Below are 20355 nucleotides of genomic sequence, written 5' to 3' on the forward strand. Positions count from 1 at the left end.
ACTGGCCAAGCAGCAGTCATCGCTGAGCACGTGCCTGGGCCAGGCTGCTTTCCTCTTGAGAATGAAGCCCACACCAGGATCCCACCTTGGTAACCGATTCACTGTGAGCCGAACTTCCGGCAGATGGTTCAAGGGGTTATTGTTAGGCAAAACCAAGGCACAAATTACTGAGACAGGCCATGTGGTTATTATATTTCTGAATCATAGGGCTCTTTCTCTTCCTACAATTCATGGTTATTTATATGCTTAAAATACCTGTGATTACTTTGTGGTAGAAATCGAATTCAGACTATTTCTATATTAAGACAAAATGACTTAGTGAGGAAAAACACTAATAATCCATCAAATTCTTCCTACAGAAGAACATTTGACTAGATGTTTGGCTGGAAAACCTTGTTGTTTTGGTATTAGTAGACCTAATCTTGAAACTTGTTAAAATTAATTTACAGTAGATAAAGAAAAATGATGGTGGTGATCTAAAGCTGTGAAATCAAAATTGCCTTTACTTGACTGCATAAAAATACTTTTGAAACAAAGAGTCACATAGTATTCCTTTTCCTCATCCAAAATTTGAGGGAAACTCCAAATGCTTGCTTTTTTTCTTTTAGACATAGAAAAGCAGCCTTAAAGACTGATGAATACAGACACAGCATGCTTTGGTTTAGGATTTCTTAGAATCAAGTATGCATTTTCTAGAAGAGGGTATGAAATAGGTCGTTATTTATATAGAACTTAAAATGGCATATACATCCCATGATTCGAGACCTCATAAAACAATTCAGGGTTCTGCACAGAAAAATGCAATAATTTTATCTTTATCTCTTTCTCAACATCTGCACTAAATAATTTCAGTAGCCCTAAGAACTGCTGTGGAAGCCCTTGGCAAAATTTTTAGTGCTTATAAGAGAAAGTTAAAGAAAATGTCATGCTAATTCAAATTGAGACTGAATGGAAAGAGAATTTGACATAAGGGATAAAGTTATTTCATTCACAAGCAAAGAAAATACAGTTAACTCAATTATCTAGATATTGATTACACACATAATGAATTATCTGTGATACAGCTTTGCCTCTCTTTTGCCAGCCAGCCTGTGCAAATTACACTTCTGCCCTATTTCCTGGAGGCCATTCTTCGTACCTTTGCTTTCCACATCAGCCAGAACTTGAAGATGTCTACGTGGCGGCCGCACTGAATGGCCTTGTCCCCAGTGTCATAGGAGACATCATACTGCTTGTCCGGCTGGAAGAGGTATCCCGCACACATCTGGTTGCATCCTTGGAGGATACCCTGCCATGGAAATCAACACATGGAAATCTGTATTCTCAGGACAGAAGTGTGGATGGCTTGGAAACAAGGCACGCTGGACTTGGGGTCACATACAACCTTTCTTCTAATATCTCATGAGGACATGCACTTGTCCTGATGTCCTTCTCTAAAACCACCCTTGGAAGAACCTTTGCCCTCTGTCACTCTACTTGGAAAACTATCTTGTGTCTCAGATGCCAACCATGAGGGCCCACCCTACCGTCCCTCTAAGGGGCATTTGGAAATGTGTGTGACTGTTTTGGGTTATTTCACAGACTGGGAAGTGCGATGGCATTTAGTTGGCAGGAGTTGGGGATATAAACTTCCTATAGAGGGTGGGACAGTCTCATGTGTAGAAGAATTTTCCTCCCCAAAGTGAAGTGAAGTGAAGTGAAGTGAAGTCGATCAGTCGTGTCCGACTCTTTGCGACCCCACGGAGTAGCCTACCAGGCTCCACCGTCCATGGGACTTTCCAGGCAAGAATACTGGAGTGGGCTGCCATTTCCTTCTCCAGGGGATCTTCCCAACCCAGGGATCGAACCCGGGTCTCCTGAATTGAAGGCAGACGCTTTGCCGTCTGAGCCACCAGGGAAGCCCGACTTCCTCCCCAAAGTGCCCCCTAAGAGGTGTTCCAGTCCATTCCCAGATCATCTATGAAGTTAACAGGCACTCTACTTAGGAGTGGAGTAAGGAGCATCTGCATTTGTGGCTGCCACAGGACAGAGACAGGCTTTTGTGAATGCTTCAGCGTGCAAAAGTTTTACTGAAGGAACAAAGCTCTCCAGAGCAGGGTTCCACTATTAGATTCTTAAAGAAGAGAACAGGCTACTAACTCACAGCTTTTTGGTCAACGTTCCTTGTTGCCCTGAGTTGACATTTGTAGTTGTGGTTCTGAGTAATTTGTCTCAGCTCTTGGGGCCACAGACGCACACTCAGAACCTGAAGTATGTCCCCACCACCTCTTTTCATCCTAAGGTGAGAGGCGGCAGCTCAGCCAATCACTCTCACTTTTGAGAGAAGGAATGTGGGATGAAATAATGCCCTTGTAGTTTTCTCCACTGGCAGGGCCTTGAGCACTGAACAAGGAAGAAGGAATAGTGCAGAGCAAGAGCCAAGGGAAGGTGCTGGGTTAGCTGAAGCCTAACAGACACAGGAGGGAAACAATAGCTGTGGCAGGCGTAGCCAGGCTGTCAGCCTTGTGAGTTCCTCAACAAGTACTGTTCCAAGCGTTCCCCTTCTCATGCCTTCTAAAAGGTGTGCAGGCCACTAGCTCATCTCTAGGGGAAGGACAGACCTTTTCTTTTACAAGAATGGCAGAGCACTGTAGCAGCACACCCATCATCTTGTGAGGGTTCCAGGTGACAGAGTTGGCCCTGAAAGAAGCATATGACACTCTGAGGAGAAGGTGCAGGGGTCAACAAGCGGCAACTGTCCGCTTGAGGAAACCATCACCCCCCACAACTCAAGTCAATGCACGTTTTCAATGCCCAGTCCCCTAAACTGACCTCATACTGGAGTGGATAGCCTCTCCCTTCTCTAGGGGATCTTCCCAACCCAGGGATCAAACCCAGGTCTTCTGCATTGCAGGCAGATTCTTTACCAGCTGAGCCACAAGGGAAGCCCCCTAAACTGATCAATAAGTGGTAAATAAATACTTTGTGAGCAGTCTCAAGAGTACTAAGTAGCCGACTGCCTCTTCTAAAAAACTGCTATTAATACTAGCTAACATTTATGAAGAGCCTTTATTATGTTTCCTAGTATTCCAAGAGCGTTACAGGCATTTTATCAGTGTGGTGTCATGGTTATGAACTCAAGCTTTGAAGCCAGATTACCCAAGTCTGAAACCTGGCTCTAACATTTGCTGGTTTGGGCAAGTTACACAACTCCTTTGTGCCTCAGTTTTCCTGACTGTAAAGTGGGGAGAATAACAACTACCTCAACGAATTGAATAAAGCTAGTAAAATGAGTTAGTAGATACAGTGCTAATAACCATGCCTGAAATACTTAATTCTTACAACAACCCTATCATATAAGGACTATTGCCACCTCTATTTTAGATGGAGAGAGTGAGGCACAAGAGGGTTCAATACATCACCCAAAGTCACACAGCTAGGAAGTGTTGGAGTCAAGATTCAAATTCAGGGAGTCTAACTGTCAATCTACTGTTCATAACCTCTCTACTAGACCTTCTCCCTCTAGGCAACAGACTCAGGTTCTTTCTGCCTTCCTTTTCCTATATATCGGACTGGTGATGCTGACCTACTTGCTTATAAGGTAGTATGAAGGCTGACACATAAAAGCAAGGATCAGTTGGACAATTCTAGACTTTGACTACTTAGTAGCATTGTTTAAACGCTAAGTAAACATAATTTTGCCTGTTTAGTCTGCAATGGTAGTTTAACAAGCATGGTCTCCTAGCAACCACATCACTCCGTCAGACACAATTAAATGGTTAAGGAGCACACTAGCTAGGACATTATAGAAACAAACAAGTGTAATGTATGACGATTAAAACTTGGGTAACTCCTTCCCAATGGCCTAGCCCACAGCTGGGCTCTGTGCTTTAATACCTTTGAAGAATGTTTTCCCCAGACATAGCAATTGGCTTGGAATTACACTGCCTCTGCTCTCCCTGGAGCTAAATTCCTGCTGAGAATTTTTAACCTCTTCATCTTGCTTAGGTCCAATAGAGGGAAAACAATTTAGTGTATACTTGACTATAGAGTCTATACTGTTGTTCAAAGAGAGGAAAGGCTTGAAGTACCTTCCACCACATGAATAAAGAAAATCTTTATGAAAGAGACTTACGAAAAGTTGTAAGTTGACTCAATGTTATCTCATTAAAAAGCATCAGTGTCAAGCCATATTTTACAAGGTAGTGAATTTAATCCATTTTCTCACAGTTATCATGCACTGAACCATTAAACAATTATACACAGATCTCACAAAATATCTGACATTTTTTTTGAATGTCCTAAGGGACTGACGTAAATCATTCTTCGGTGCTACAAGTGGAAAGTAGTAACATATGATGTAGATTCAGTTTCTTTCAGAAGACATACGTGCTTTAAAATGTTAGAAAAAAGTCTAGTGCAAAATGTTTCAAGTTTTCCCTTGACTCACAGATGGAAAATGGAAATTGCCTGAGAAATTTAAAGTACAGTTGGACCGGCCCATCTATATATAAGATCTTGTCCTCCAAGTTACGGCTCATATAACTATGCTTCAGCAAGTTATGCTTCACCCACTCACTCAGATATCGGCCCCTCCAAGCTGAAAGGCAGGGGGCAAGGCACAGGAGAGGTAAGAACACTTGGCCCCCTGGAGCGCCTCCCTGACGTCTGCTGCCGGTCCGCCTCTCCACCCTCATCTGCTCTTGCTGCTCTCTCATTGATCCAGCCACAGTGGCCTCGATGATGGTCCTTCCTCCAGCTTGCCATGAACATCCTTCTTCAGGGCCTTTGTATTTGCCCTTCCCACCACCTGGAACATTCTTCCTTGTATCTGTCTTTCTATCTCCATTTATCTCAGGATCTGCTGAAATGCTACCACCCTAGAAGGGCCTCTGACTATCCTGTATAAAATACCACACCTTGGCAGATGAAACATCTCCTTGTTTATGTCCAGTCCACTGAACAGTAAAATTCGGGAGGGGAAATCTTTTCATTGACACCACCTTCCATATATTGCCCTATTTTTTTTTTAATGTGCCAGGTACACATTTTTAGAAGAGTGCCCGGTGGTTGGGCTGAAGACAGGTACCTGGTTCATGACAGGTGCTCGGTAAATAGTTGCTGAACGAATCATTGAATCTATGTGAGTTCATTTCAGATCAATATTTAGGAGTTAGGTCAAAATCATATTTGGCTTAGAACACCCACTGAATGTGAATGGTAAACAAGAAAATAAGTAAGTAAGGCATGCTGAGTGTCCTGCCCTTTCCTCAGTTTAGTGGGAAATGTAAGCTTAGTGAGAAAGAAGAATGAACTAAATCAGCACCCCTTCATGTGCCCTCGACAAACTCTCACTTAGCCTCCAAATGCCGACCCTGGTAAGTCTCTCTTCTCTCCTGCTCAGGCACCTTGCAATCAATCTGCTGTTGAGCTTATCACAGGGTGTGGTAACTCTTTGTTTGTCTTTCTCTTTTACTAAATTGTGAGCTCACTGAGGGGAAAACTCATTTGACTAGGAAATCCATCATCTTTGATTCCCCAGTGCCTGGCATACAGTAAGTGCTCAATCAGTGCCTGCTGAACAAAAGTGAGCTTCAATAGAATAAGATGTTGGGAATCAGGGCAGACACATCAGTGGACTCAGCACACCAAGTGCTGCATGGCCTGGATGGAGGAGGCCCTGTGCTCAGCCCTTACCTCTCGATGCCACTGAGTTTATGGCGGTGCTTCTGGGACATGAGCAGCCCACCGCCCCAGGCGGCCTGTGAGGACAGAGAAAAGAGAGGGAAAGGGACCCTGAGCAACACTGATGAGTCTGAGCCCGGTCACACCACACCTCTAGCAAAACATGACGAGAATGTAAATGGTGAAAAACATGAGCTCCTCTGACAAACAGAACCCACACAGATTGTTCCACCAAGGGCAGTTGTACTTATTCATCATTTATCACATCTTCTTCAAAAGTTCCTCCAGATTAATGTCAGAGTCGCCATGCAAGTAATACAGATAAATGGGGCTGAGCCTGTGGTGCTGAGACCCAAGGCCTAAAGTGCTCTAGGAAGCCAGGGACACTTGAGATGACCCCTGGGGGGCTCTGGGAGCAGGAACACACAGGACTAGAGGCTGCCATCTGAGTCTACCCAGAGCAGAACTCTAAGGGCTTCTGAAAACCTCGGAAGGCAGCAGCCCTGGTGGGCTTGGATTTTCTGCAACTGCTCCTTCAAGAGCAGGACATTTTTGCTGGTTCCCTGATGCATGTTGATCAAATAGCTTGGGACACCATGTGACATAAGAACAGACTTTGTAATCACTTGTCCAATATCAGGGCAGATAATCCCATTGTCCACTTGTAAGAAGTTAAACCCATGAGAGAATGGAGAGAGAGAGAAAAAAAACCACACAGTCACACATGTGAAAATCTACCTCTTATGCTCCTAGGAAATGGAACAAAATCTCTTAATTGATACCACCTTCCATATACAGCCTTATTTTTCCTACATGGACCAGATATGCCTGTCTTTTCTTTTCGTTCCTTCCTTTCTTTTTAAGAAAAGTGTCATAGATGGTTGGACTGAAGGCAGATAGTGAGTGTCCATATTCAGATTCATGGCCAATTTCTATACATTGTATCTTACGTTTTTTTCCCCTTTGAAATCAGTTGTATTTTACTCTACAGCCATTTGTTCAGAAGCTTTCTGGGAAAGTGATAAGAGTTGAACCTGTAGGTTGAACCATAGAAGACAGAAATTGGCCAGGAAGGACTGAATAAGCCCCAGGGCACAGACAGGCCTGGGTGTACGCCTGTCATGAACAGCCTGCTGGGGACAAAAGAAATGTGGTGGGGAGAGAGGCTATGGGAGAAGCTGGAGGAAAATCATAAAGCAGAGCTGCTTCCACCCCTCGAAGGGCCCAGGCCACTCTGAGTTACAGCACTTACATCGACATGCAGCCAAAGGTTGTATTTCTCACATATATCTGCAATCTCCTGTATTGGATCAAAAGCGCCATAAACAGTGGTGCCAGCAGTTGCATTGACGTAGAGAGGGACGTAACCCTGTAAGAAGGACAGGCTGGTTAGTCTTTCTAACCTCCCTCCTTTCCACACCACAAACTGCAGTAGCATTCATTTCCAACAGATATCAGCTAAGCTGGTGTGTATCTGATACTATACATGGGACTACTCTCCGTTGGTGCATTCACTCATTCCTTCATTTATTCAACCAATATTTTTAGTGACATTCATGTGCCAGGCCCTGTTGAGGTTGCTGGGAACACAGCAGTGAGCACAAAAGACAAAGACTTCTGTCTTCGTGGAGTCTGCACTCGAATGGTGAGTGACTGACAATCAACAAATTTAAATAAGAAAAATAAATAGTATGTTTAAGAGTGACATGTTCTATGGCAGACAATAAAGCAAGAAAAAGTAATAATGAGCATCTGGAGTGACAGCGGGTATCTGAATGCCATCTGGACAATACTACATTTTAGAACCTGTACTGTTCTAAGTGTATTGATGTAATAATAATATGGAAGCATTGTTTGGTTATTGAAAACAGAACTATGCACTATTTCCTTAAGGACAGATACAGTAAAATTTTGGTGTGAACAAGAAATAAATGATAAAGCAGAGTAATAGAGCTCAGACAGACTTGGGAAAGTCTGTGAATCCTAGGAGATCCTCCTCTCCCTTTGCTCAGTCCTCGCGATATTTCTATCTATTTCCTTTGCTGCTGCTGCGTCGCTTCAGTCGTGTCCGACTCTGTGTGACCCCATAGATGGCAGCCCACCAGGCTCCCCCGTCCCTGGGATTCTCCAGGCAAGAACACTGGAGTGGGTTGCCATTTCCTTCTCCAATGCATGAAAATGAAAAGTGAAAGTGAAGTCGCTCAGTCGTGTCCAACTCTTCGAGACCCCATGGACTGCAGCCTACCAGGCTCCTCCATCCATGGGATTTTCCAGACAAGAGTACTGGAGTGGGGTGCCATCACCTTCTCCGAATGCCTCTGCTGAGACCCAGGCAAACAACCACAGTTAGAGAAAGAGGTACAAGAATGTAACCAAAACAGCTAAGAGTTGGTAAATGGCCTGACAGCTGCCTGGCAGTGCCTTGTGATATATCTGTTCTGTGTGATTTTTCTGTTTAATAGAACTTATTGAGGCTGAATTCACCAAGTATCATGGGCCATCTGCCAGAGCATGGAAGCAATTTGCTAAATAGAATCCTAACCTTAAATAATATTTGTTAAAATGAGATTACACCTAACAAATAGCAAGTAAAAAAACCTCAATTAGGCTGTACCTTTGTGAGACTTGGGTAATGGATTTATTGAAGTACATCAAACTAATCATTTGCACAATGAATATAGAACCAGTGGATTAATGACTGAATTTCTCATTTTTCAAAATAAAAAAATTGATACTTTGTAGACACAGCTTTAAAGCCAAGTCATCACACAAGCTAAAAATAAGCAAACATCTGAGAAAAGAATTTTAGAAACACAATAAAATTATCTCATATCATCAGAGACTTTTATTGTTGGAGGCAGAAAGATTATTTTAAAAAATCTGTATTCACCAGTATTTAGATACATCATAGCGTACATACCTTTTGCTTGGCTTCAAGAATTTTTGTCTCTAAATCAGCTGGAATTATCTTCCCCCTGTAATTATAATAAAAGGAGAGAAATTAAAATGAAGAATCAATGAGATTGCACATGGAAAAAAACTTCAGTAGCAGCAAAAAGTAATTTAATCGGATATTTTCAACAGACCATTAGCAGCTTGGCACACTGTACTGAGTCAGTTCTTAAGCACAATAAAACAAATTTAACAGATGAGCACATTTAATACATCAAGAAGCTAATATTCACTCTCCCCTGCCTACCTTTCATTGCACTTTATCAAAATCACATTGTCAGTTCCAAAGCCAAGTGCAGCCCCAGCTTTCTTTATGGAATAGTGACTCTGCAACAAACAGAAGCCGGACATTAGATGTTAGAGAGTTCCTTGGAAAACACCACCGTCCATGAGCAAGTGCACCCAACTCACGTGTTCTGAGGTGAAGAGGACAAGCTTGGGCACAGCCGCCATACCCTTGGTCTTAACTTCCGGGAAGTACTTGAAGCGAGCAGCCATGATGCTGTACATGTTGGATATGGCTCCCCCTAGCGTCAAGAAGACACAGTAGGAGCTGTTGGGACGCCCTCGTTACTGTTTTTAACAACAAAGGCTGATGTGGTATCTTAGAGACAAGGGAGGTCAGAAAGGGGAAGGAAAATATCCTGATAGGTTTTGCTGGCTTCCCTATTGCCAGAGCTTCCCTCTGGTCCCTCTGCCTGGAAATACAAATAATCACACTCATTAACAAAGCCATGAAGGCAATTTGGCTGGAGATGATTCATTTACTCTGGTGCCCGTCCCACCTGAAGCCTAGACAGCAATGTAAGAGATGGCAGCAGCAGCGGCTGCAGAGATAGGTGAGTTACAACCTTCCTGCTCCTACATTCTGCTCAGACTATTTACTGGACAAAGATGAATCTTTTCTCTGAGCCAGAAAGACAGAGAAAGAGAGAGTAACAGAGCCTATGGAAGCAGTGACACTGCCTGGGTACCGTCCTGAAAGAACAGCCCAACTGAGTTATTGAGTCATTTAGGAGAACTCCAAGTGTATTAAAATAAGACCAAACTCATATTTACTTAAGTCAAGACGCAAGGAGAACTGAGCTCACCAGATATGTCTGGACAACAAAAGATGAGCCATGTTTGCATTAGTTACCTATTATTAAATGGCAAATTCTATGGATGAATTGCCTGGACAATTGCAATTTTTATTTCTCTTCTTGCCCTCATAGTGGCTCAGATGGTAGAGAATCTGCCTGCAATGCAGGAGACCCAGGTTCAGTTCCTGAGTCAGGAAGATTTCCCTGGAGAAGGGAATGGCAATCCACTCCAGTACTCTTGCCTGGAAAATTCCATGGACAGAGGAGCCTGACAGGCTACAGTCCATGGGGTCGCAAACAGTCAGACACGACTGAGTGACTAAGCACAAGCACAGCATATACAATCACGCTGTCTCTGACACCACTCCAAACTCCCTCCTACTTATAAAATTATATGTCCTTGTTTTAAAGATTCTTATTGTATCTATACTGAACTACAGATTTAAAGTAAATATACTATTTTGGCCAAAATTGATCAAGCCACTGATAATCTTGATTCCCTAATCCCCAGCTTAATCAAACTGCGGTCATCAGACCAGAGTTGTTTAGCACGGTTTAGACACAGCCTTTGTCAGTTTGTACAGGTTTAGAACAGCCTTTGGTTGGTTAGAACACAAAGAATGTAGTGTTCTTACTAGCCTCTGCTCTGACAAAGAAGGCAGAACTATTGAAAAATCATATTTTTCAGGTCATTGTTCTCCGACAAACTCACTTTGTGTTTAGTGTTCTCAAAGATCCTAAGGATCCATACTGCAAACCTTGAGGAGAGTCTGGAAAAGAGAACAGAAACCTACCAGGAGAAAATATCCCATCACCATCTTTACTTGACCATCCAACTATCTCTCTCATCTTCTTAAGTGTTATTTGCTCCATGAGGACAAACACTGGTGCAATTTCATACGTAAACCTGGAAAGGTGGTGAAAAAAAAATGAAAATAAAGAAGTCAAATCACTTATTTGGAGAACACAGATCACTGGTTTAGTTTTGTACTTGGGTTTGAAAAAAAGATGTTCCAAACCACTAAAACAATTCATTTCCTAGTAGGGTATTGAGTCACTAATCACAAAATATCAGAAAACAGCCTGGGTTACTGAGAGAGGTGGTGGAAATACCTGCTCTGTGATTCTTCAGCAACAAAATAGATTTTCATCTGAAAGGAATGTCTTAGGTGTGGTCCACCCAGAGAAATAGAAGGAAATAAAATGACTTTTCTGGGTTCCTTTCACTTCTAAGAGTATAGGGATGATGAAAATGCTAATTGAAAAAATATTCTAAGTTCTATATAAAATCTGTTTGCAACATTTTTTAAAAAGAGACTGCCAATTTCATACTTGTAGAATCTATAAAACCCAGAACCAAAGTTTATCTTTTAAGAACAATGTAAACATCCGAAAGCTAACCATGAAGCTAATTGGAAATATTGACCATATTTTAAAGATCTCAATATAATTATCTACACAGTTTTTTACTGATGATCCCTAAGGACAGTTAGGTTTCTATAACTCTCTGAAGTCAATACCTGTCAAGAATAATTACAAGTGATGATTTCTAATGACCAATTACCAAAACACCAAGAAGAATGTCAACTGGCACACAGCTGACTGAGGGCATCAGATATACTGGTAGGTTAGCTTTGATTTCTTATTTAAAGGTAGAAAGCCATGCTCTTCTCAAAGCAATTCAAACACAAGCACAGTGTAGTGAGTAGTCATTGAAATAAGATCATGGTACCAAGGCATAGGGCTTAAAAGAAATCAAAGAAGGTCAGTCTGTAGAAAATTAAGCCAGAAAAAAAAAGATATTTACTGTGAGGCTTTTTGTCTTTCTTCTTTTTGCTTGGCCTTCTTAAGCATTGGAGTTTGTGGGCTCGGCTCAGGCCATGCTCCCTGAAGAGAGATTCCTAGATTGACTCAGCCAAACGATAAGGGGAGATTTTATCCCTGGTTAGGGTATTCAGGCTGAATGCCAATGCTGAGGACTAATGAGAATTTTTGCTAGTTAATGATTTAGAAAAGCTGTTTGCAAGAATGAGATAGCAATGGTTGTACAAAGACACAGGTGAAGATACTAAGTTTTAAACATGGAGAAAAATTAAACAATCCAATTAATCACATGGTGGTAAAAGAGGACAAAAAGATCCTGCAGGATCCTCAGGGTATATCTCTTGGAGGAAGAATTCTGTTTTCAAAAAGAATATGTCTGTTTTCCTTGGGAGGACCCTTGAAATTTAGGAGGAAGACCCTTGGAAATCATGTGTTCAGTTACCATCACCTCTGGAGGTCACAATCATGCTTTGGTTCTGCTCTGAGCCCCATCACCGTAGCAACCAACACTCCCTCATGTCTGATGGCCTGATAAAGGAAGAAGAAGAGAAGGATTCCTGATTTAGCCTGTGCTGCTGAGTGTACCAAGGGGCAAACTCATGATGTGGTTCTATCCATTCTTGAACAAATGCGTTATAAACAGTGCCACCGATTGTTGGCAAAAATGTATGCATGGTAAAGAGGTACTGGTGGCCAGCTGTGTGCTGGAGTCTCAGAGTACCAAATGAGAAGGCTCTCTAGGGTAAGGCAAGGAATCAGTGGAATCATATACCATAATATCAGAACCTTGTCAAGGACCGGATGAAAGCTGGACCAGAACCAAGTCAGTGCAGGAACCACAGGGGGAAGGGAGAAAGGATGGTGTGGAAGGCCAGAGGGTTGGTCCACTTCATGATTTGAATCAATTTAGGCCCCAGATTTGCATGAACTAGTCTTAGCAGGAATATGACCATTACTCTCAGGATCAGGAGGAAGAATCTAGAGAGTTCGATCATGAGACCATCTGATCTCATCAACTTCAGGTTCCTTATTTATGCCAGGTTCACGATTCCAAAAGCCTTAGTTCTGTTCAATAAATAGTTAATGAATGAATGACTATTCTCTGCCAAGTGGCTTTTTATACACTGAGGAGACAAAGTTGTCACAAGACACCACTCCCAGTCTTGAGGAAGAAGTTTACTAGGATGAATCCAGCATCTTGGCCTTAGCTTCATCCTATTTGGCAGCCCTTGCCTGGGTCTGAAGGACTAGTTTAACCCCACAGCTAACACCGAAACTTACTCTAACTCATGACCTGAGTCCTGACATCCTCTCCTGGAAGCTGGTAGCATGCCCCATGGTTGTCGATCCTCAGCCAGGCCTGTCACATGGGCTGACATGGCGTCCCCATTCCTGACACTCCCTCTGAACTTGCTTTCTCATCCGGGCCATGTTTACAACTGGGAGTTTGCTTGCACCCAAAGCCTCAGAGAAGACTGTGAAGTTCAGCCTAGAGCAGTGGTTCTTAACTGAGATCATGGATACTCTTAGGACTTCCAGGAAAGCTATAGTCCCTCTCTCCAGGAAGGCAACGAGGATACACACATCACTGTGTATACACTTGGAAGAGACTCTTTTCTTGCAGCCAGGACTCCAGGTTTGGTAACCCCTTCCGTAAATGACAGATGAAAGTGGATAAAGTCAAGAGATCAAAGGTCAAATATGGATTCAGAAGAAGCTGGTTAGGTGCCAAAGTCATAGTACAGGATGATATTTCAGAATCAGAGGATAAGAAGCTAAACCTGCCAAAAGCTCTAGGTTGAAGCCATAAGAACACAGGACACAGGAGTCAAAGTAAGGATTTAAAAACAGTATGATTTTGACATTCAGGAGTGACACTAAAGGAGAGTTTCTATATTCTGAGTAGGAGAGTGAGTCAGCCTGTTTTAGTAGTTCAACTCACCTTCCCAGTGGGTTTAACTCTGAACCAAGGCAAACTGATTGTTAAGCTGATTTTCTCTGGTGGCAGAATCTGCCAGTTGGTAACCAATATAAAAATTTCCCTTACTTCATTCAATTTTATCTGGGGTTGCAATTCATTCAGATCAAAGACTATTTTCTATCTTCTCTAGGTGTGACCATGGGATTAAGTTCTGGCTAAAGAGATGCTATGAGAAATGTCATATGGAGCTTCTGAGAAGGTTCTTGGAAGGAAAGAGTGTGTTTCCCTTTTGCCCTTCCTCCCTCTTTTCTTTCTTTCCTTCCTCTGTCCTCCCTTCCTCTGCCTGCACTCCTTTCTGAGATCTAGAACATATAAGTGATGGCTAGAACTCCACTAGCTAGCTTGCACCATGAAGGTGCAGATACTGAAGATGAGAGCCACATGCCTCAGTATGAATCAGAAAGGCACAAGGACCCTGCATCTTGGTGACTGCTAAGACGGGAACTATTTTAATGAGAGGAAGAAATAATTTTCTATGTTGACTCACTAACTTGACACTCCTCTTAGATTTTATCCTCCTTTTGGATAGAGTGGTTACCTTAAAAGATAACACACCTGAGGGGGAGCTTAGTGAGCTCCTCTGATGTCCAGAGATGATGAGAGACAGAAAGAAAAGAGCTGGAAGGTTGAAGGGAGGAAGGGTTGCAGATGTGGAACAGTGACCTGTGGGGTGGCTGCCTTTCCTGGGTGTGTGCATTGTACCTTGTACGCACTGGGCACTTAACCCTGGCATCCTGGTTAGTCTTCAGAACTACTCTGTGAGATGGATATAATTCTTCTTCATTTTTTTTTTCTGAAGAAGAAACTGAGGTTCAGAGAAATTCAGTGAGTTGTTCCAAGATCTCATGTTTAGGGTGTTTTCCAGCCTGAATTCCAAGTCCTTTACATCAGAGCTGCTTTTCTATGACAAACGAGAACTACTCACTACAGGCTCCTTTGTAACAACCTGCCTACTAGTATAAAGTGATGGATAACCCGCACAGAAAATTTCATCTGTGTAATTTTTATGAAAATAAAGTGCTAGATACTTGAAATCATAACCTCATAACAAAGGGCTGTGATAGATCTTGCCACTGGGATTATGTATTGTCATCAGGTCCTTGAAGGCAGGCTGTTGTTTATACCCGGGCACTGCTCTACCTGCACAGTTGGGATCAGTGGCCATGTTTTGGAAGAAAAGAGCTGTATATGCTGTGGCCAAGTACACAATGGTGATGTTTTCTCTGAATCTTCACTGAGTCCTTTGCTTGGAAGAATATATCTCCAAGCTGAATGCACAGGCAGATGTGAAAGCATAAACATGAATGTTCCGTCTATTCTAACCATCAGGTGCCTTATACTTTGTCACTGGGATGGAAACACTGGATAGTTCTTTTAAAGAGACTATACTGAGGAATGCAGTTATTATTCTGTATTACCAGTGCCACCCAAACTCAATGAATATTGCAGATCAAAAAATGAGTATATCACTAATTAAATCCTACTCAGTCAGAAAAGACCTTTTTGCCATTCTTTCCTAAACTTGTTTGAACACTGTTCCCAGTTGGAGAAGGTATTGTCACAAGGGAGCAAATTTCTACATAAGCTCCTCACAATGCTGCCACATTTCATGATCTTCCAGGGGAACTGGCTTAGAACAATTTCTAGATAATAGTTATTACTTCTTCAGACAATGCCTTGTCTTGAGAACTGACAGAAACTATTTCACAATTGTAAATAACCTTTGCGATCGATCTGTTGGAATCGGATCATATTTTATAAATATCCACTGTTCAGTGCAGCTGCAATTACTATGTGCCATTTAGTTGGACTGGCCTTGACCTCAGATGGCTGGACAATATTTTAGCATTTCATGGCTGAGCTAAGGGAAGAGTAAGGGGCTTTGATTTTATGAACGCATACCAAAAAAAGAAAAAAGAGAATTTGTGAGATCGCCTTGGTTAAAGGAAAGCCTTTTAGGAGAATATGTGGTCCTAAATGGTTCAACAGGGTGAATTTCTTTTATTTACCTTGAGATTGATATATATATATATATATATATATATATATATATATATATTAGGAGATCACAGCCAAGAGGCCTACAGAATACACATTTAAAGACACTGAGAAAATTCGGTGCTTATATATAATTAAGGGTCCTTGGGCCTTAATGTGTATATACCTTTTACTCTATTTTTCTCATTTATTTTCAAAATACTTAAGTTTCTTTTAAAAAGCTAAACTTTCTAATTAAAATAATTCCTTAGTGTGAGATGTTCAATTAAGCATTAGCATCTTTTTCAAGTTATAATTAATATATTATGATGTCTATGTTTGCTGATATTTTTTTTAATCTCACAAACCACAAAGATTATAAAGACTGGAAGAGGAGGTTTTGTTGAGGAGATCATACAGGTGATTGTATCTTTGACCAGAATTCCTCCCAGCTCTCCAGAGCCTCAGTGATCCAACACGGACAATGCATGAAGTTAACCTTGATTTACAAGCAGGGAGCAGGAAAACCATTTTGCTTTTCAATCAATTTAATCTTTTATGCCTTTTAGCACTAATGGCCTCGGTTATCACATTTGCTTTTTAAATTTTGTCATTGTTTTAAATTAATAAACAAAGAAGGAATCCTTAATTAATAGAAATTTTTCTGAATGTAGTTAAGTATTTTGAGTCACATCATTAAACAGCTTTGGAACACACACAAATCAATATAAGTTTAGAATGCCCTTTCAGGCTTTGTGGCTGGTAGTAGTTTAAGAAAAATAGAATACCTAGAACTTTAATAACTTACATTCTATCTTGATGTCAAATGAAATTTATCTTTTTAAATAATACCACTCTTTAAGCTAAATTTAATTTTCAAGCCTACTTTACCACAAACTTAAAAAGTAGATAGTTATTTTCCAAGTATTTCTAGTGACTAAAATCCATATAACTCTTATAAAGTCTCTTAAAAATTATTGCAATAACCATATTATTTCCCTCTGGATACTTTCATAGAATGTGGTACCACTGTCTGGATATACAGAGAGTGGTAAACATTATCATAAAGTTAAAGAAAAGACAGTACTCAGTAGGTTATGATGCTTTCCATCAACTAGTAATCTGTCCTTGTCTTCAGAGAGGGCATGTGCATATAAGAATAAACTGTGGGCTGATTACCAGAAGAGTACCCAAATATTACTTGCACACACACCCCTCCTACCCACCAGGACATTAGAGTCAGTTTCAAATAAATTTACAAGAACTTAGAAACAAAGACTTTGGAAGACTTTGGCTTTGCCTACTTAAATAAATATGAAAAAAATTTCACATTCAGAAAAACAATCAATTATTTTGAAAGAAACATATAATTCCTTTCAAAGCAATATACAATTCCTTTCAAATGAATATATAATTCCTTTCAAAGGACTATCACTACATGAATTGTTTTAGAACTTTTAGTTGAGCATAGGCTGATCAAATTGGTTTGTGGCTTTACAGTCCCCTTTAATTTTGAAGAAAATATGACTTAAATGATACGGAGCAATATCCTTGGGTGGGAAAATGGACCAAGATCATACCCCAAAACATGACTTCTTTAAACATATCACTAAGAAATGCTAAGTCTTTTAACATGAAGTTTCACACTAAACTTTAAAAGTTAGAGTTATTACTTCTTATGACCATGTTCTTATTAAACTGCATTGTTCAACTAAAATATAGTTTATCAACCATCCATCATTAATTCAGAACTGTGATAAATGTAAGATTTTAAGAGAAAAGACGACTAAGGCAAATGTAATAAAATTTTTATAGAACCATTGGAATTGGACTTTTACCCCAACAAGCCATACTCAGACAGCATGGTTGTTTACATGAAAATAATATGTGGGACTTACATATTGGTATTGGCAGTTGATGTCAGCCACTCGCCAGCTAAACCAATGATATCCAATCCTGTGGAGAGCTGGTTGAAAAATCGCGGATGACCTAAAGAGGTGAGTAACAGACAAGTATCAAGGCATACTCAGATTTTTCATGCTGTCTTCAATTCAAAAGTTCCACTCCGCTAGGCCACAGGGATGGGACCTCCATCCCAATGGCCTAATAGGGACGCCCAAGAATACTGAAAGAAGGGGAGGTTGACCCACACTTTATCAACATTTAGCACTGAAGATGGCTCTCAAACTCACGTTTCTAAAGCATAATGCTTTTAAATTAAAAATCCAATGTCATAAAAAGAAAAATCTGTCCAGTATCTTATTTGTTGATTTCCAGATGAGCTCTGCTGCTGTGTTTTTTTTAAAAAAAAATACAAATCTGGATGTGGTGGTCGTATTTTTCTCCATAAATATTTCAATATTTAATTTAACATCTCAAGCTTTTAATCCCCAAGTCAAGGTATACCCCTGGAGAAGAAGAGGCTGCAGGCTTCAGAGGGGGCCTGTGCCTGTGCAGAGCTGATGCCAGCTCTGTGGCTGGTGCCAAGGCATGCCATCACTCTCTGGGCCTCTGTGTCAGTCCAAAATGATGTCAGGCACTGGTGTGTTTTGCCCAAATATAGTCGGATGACTGTTAAACTACATATGTTGCTGAGGTCACCTGGCATCTGCTCTGTGAAACAGGGGCAGACACAGCCTCATTCATTCACTGAGTTGTTGGTAGAATAATTTATATTATTATATAACTTAAATGCCCTTTTTAACCCACCACATGCTTTATCAGGCTTTGTTCTCGCCAACGGCAAATTCAGGATTACTGCCAAATTTCGGCCAATTTGGCGTTCATGGGAAAACTCAACCCCACACAGCAGGTTTGGCTGTTATGAAGGAGCCATTGCAATAGATTACCTAGGGGTGTCTGACAGAGAACTGGTGTTAGAAAGATGTGCTGACTGCTGTGTTTCCAGCGGAAATTGCGTGTGCTTCTGAAATAACTGTCAGAGAGCTAATGTTGGAATGTTCCTGATCTAAGTCCTTCTCTTTGAAAGTCTGCCCTTCCCTCCATGTGACGAGGACTCATTCAGAACATCTGGACTAGGACTTCTTATAGCAGAATATACCAATCTCTGTACTCCAAGAGTCCTTGAAAAATAGTACTGATCTTTAGAGAAAATAAAAGAAGCATAAATAGTAAGCTTAGTGTAAGTTCAAGGCCAGATTCCAGACATTCATGTAGATTACTCTAAATAGCTTAAACTAGTTCATTTTGTTCTACTTATGTCAGTGCCAACAAAATCTGTATCTCCTACAACATAACTAATTTTGTTGAAGTCCATTTAAATAAGTGTGTGTGTATGTACATATGTATATATTTAATACTCACTTGAAAACAAATATTTCATTTTAATACAGGTTTGAATCATAAATAAATGCAATCACACCAGTTGACAATACATCCAAATCATGTTGCATAGCAAAGACAAAAGATGGACACAGACTAACAAATGCCTTCAGACAAAAGAGAAACAATATCCAGGAACAGATTAGCCATCAGACCAAGGTGAGATATAACTGAACTGATGAACACACTTTTCTTTAAAAATCAAACGCAGACTTTGTAATATAATTGAGTCTTGGCCATCTTGCAGTTATTCAAGGAAGCTACCCTTATAACCAGTGGTGTTGGCAGACTTCAGAAGCTGTTTGGGAATTCTTTGGCAAGCCTCATTATTTCATTATAACCCTTGTTTTTAACATCCAGTAGTCTTACTCAGCTCTATTACCACACCCTCCCCAGTCATATCTTCAAATGACTAGGAAGAGTGAGCAAGATAATAAAGGGGAGAGAGAGAGAGAACAAGATGCTATCAGTCATGGCCCCGGGCGCTTCCCTGTGGTGATAACTATGCCACGGACTGCCAATTCCTGTCCATCTGTTTGCCCAAGAGCTCAGGAAAGCCAGGATGCAGCGGGGAAAGACGGAGGAAGAAGAAACCACTGCTTGATTCCTAGGCTTAGAAAGAGCCAGACAGAGATCCCCAAAGTCTTTGAACTTGAGGCACTTTGGCCAGGATTACCAAGTAGAGAGAGCTCCTATAACATAGAAAGAAGGAAAGAGGGTATCCTTCAGGGCTCCCCATTGGAGACAGCATTTGGTGCCTCAGAACCTCTAAACTCCACAGGATGGAACAGAATGAAAAGAGTGTCTAAGTGTGTGACCATGGGGCCTGGAAAATAGAAGGTGCGGTGGGTTGAACTGTGTCCCGTAAAAGACACGTTCAAGTGTTAACCCCTGATTCCTGTGACTCCATTTGGAAATAGGGTCTTTGTGGATGTAAACAAGTTAAGATGGGGCCACACTGGATTGGGGAAGCCCCTAATCCAAAGAAGAGAGAAATCTGGACACACACATGTGGAAAATGTCATGTGAAGGTGAAAGCAAAGATTGAGTGATGCATCTACAAGACAAGGAATGCCAGGGAATTCCCACAACAACTAGATGCTGGAAGAAGTAAGGATGGATCCCACTCAAGAGTCTTCAGGGATAGCATGGCCCTGCAGACACCTGGATCTTGAACTTCTAGCCTTCAGAATGTGAACCTTCAGAACTGTGAGAAAATATAAATTTCTGTTGTCTTAAGTTACCCAGTTTGTAGCAGCCATAGGAAACTAGTATAGAAAGAAAAGGAAGTGGGCCCAATACTCCCCAGTTTCAGGGACAAGCAAGCATAGGATTCATCAGAAATGAGGCAGGGATGAAAATGGAAGAGAGAAAAGAAGTGAGGGATGGACCATTCTGCTCTCTTTAGGTTGTGAAGAACCTAAAAATCAACAATGAAACTCTATATAGAACTTGACACAGCACCATGTATCTGTATCCTTTAAGTCTATTTTTACAACAATAAATAATGATGGGCTTTTACCACAATAAATA

General features: G+C 41.1%; 1 protein-coding gene across 11 annotated transcripts in view; it reads right to left on the bottom strand.

Annotated features, from left to right (window-relative positions):
* Positions 1-20355, bottom strand: part of GAD1 (glutamate decarboxylase 1) — an 84060-nt gene that overhangs the window by 49169 nt on the left and 14536 nt on the right. For 9 of the 11 annotated variants that reach the window (XM_055572274.1, XM_055572271.1, XM_055572273.1 and 6 more), the window contains 9 exons: positions 17379-17469; positions 10493-10605; positions 9028-9143; positions 8864-8943; positions 8585-8639; positions 6917-7033; positions 5677-5741; positions 2601-2679; positions 1139-1288 (listed from right to left, as the gene is read on the bottom strand). In XM_055572274.1, the coding sequence (XP_055428249.1) occupies positions 1139-1288; positions 2601-2679; positions 5677-5741; positions 6917-7033; positions 8585-8639; positions 8864-8943; positions 9028-9143; positions 10493-10605; positions 17379-17469 (866 nt within the window). Of the gene's footprint in view, positions 1-1138; positions 1289-2600; positions 2680-5676; positions 5742-6916; positions 7034-8584; positions 8640-8863; positions 8944-9027; positions 9144-10492; positions 10606-11964; positions 12051-17378; positions 17470-20355 lie in introns of those variants that run through there. The other 2 variants (XM_055572272.1, XM_055572278.1) reach the window with 2 other exon arrangements.

This window comes from Bubalus kerabau, chromosome 3 (assembly GCF_029407905.1).
Source record: "Bubalus kerabau isolate K-KA32 ecotype Philippines breed swamp buffalo chromosome 3, PCC_UOA_SB_1v2, whole genome shotgun sequence".
In the NCBI taxonomy this organism is placed as follows: Eukaryota; Metazoa; Chordata; class Mammalia; order Artiodactyla; family Bovidae; genus Bubalus; species Bubalus kerabau.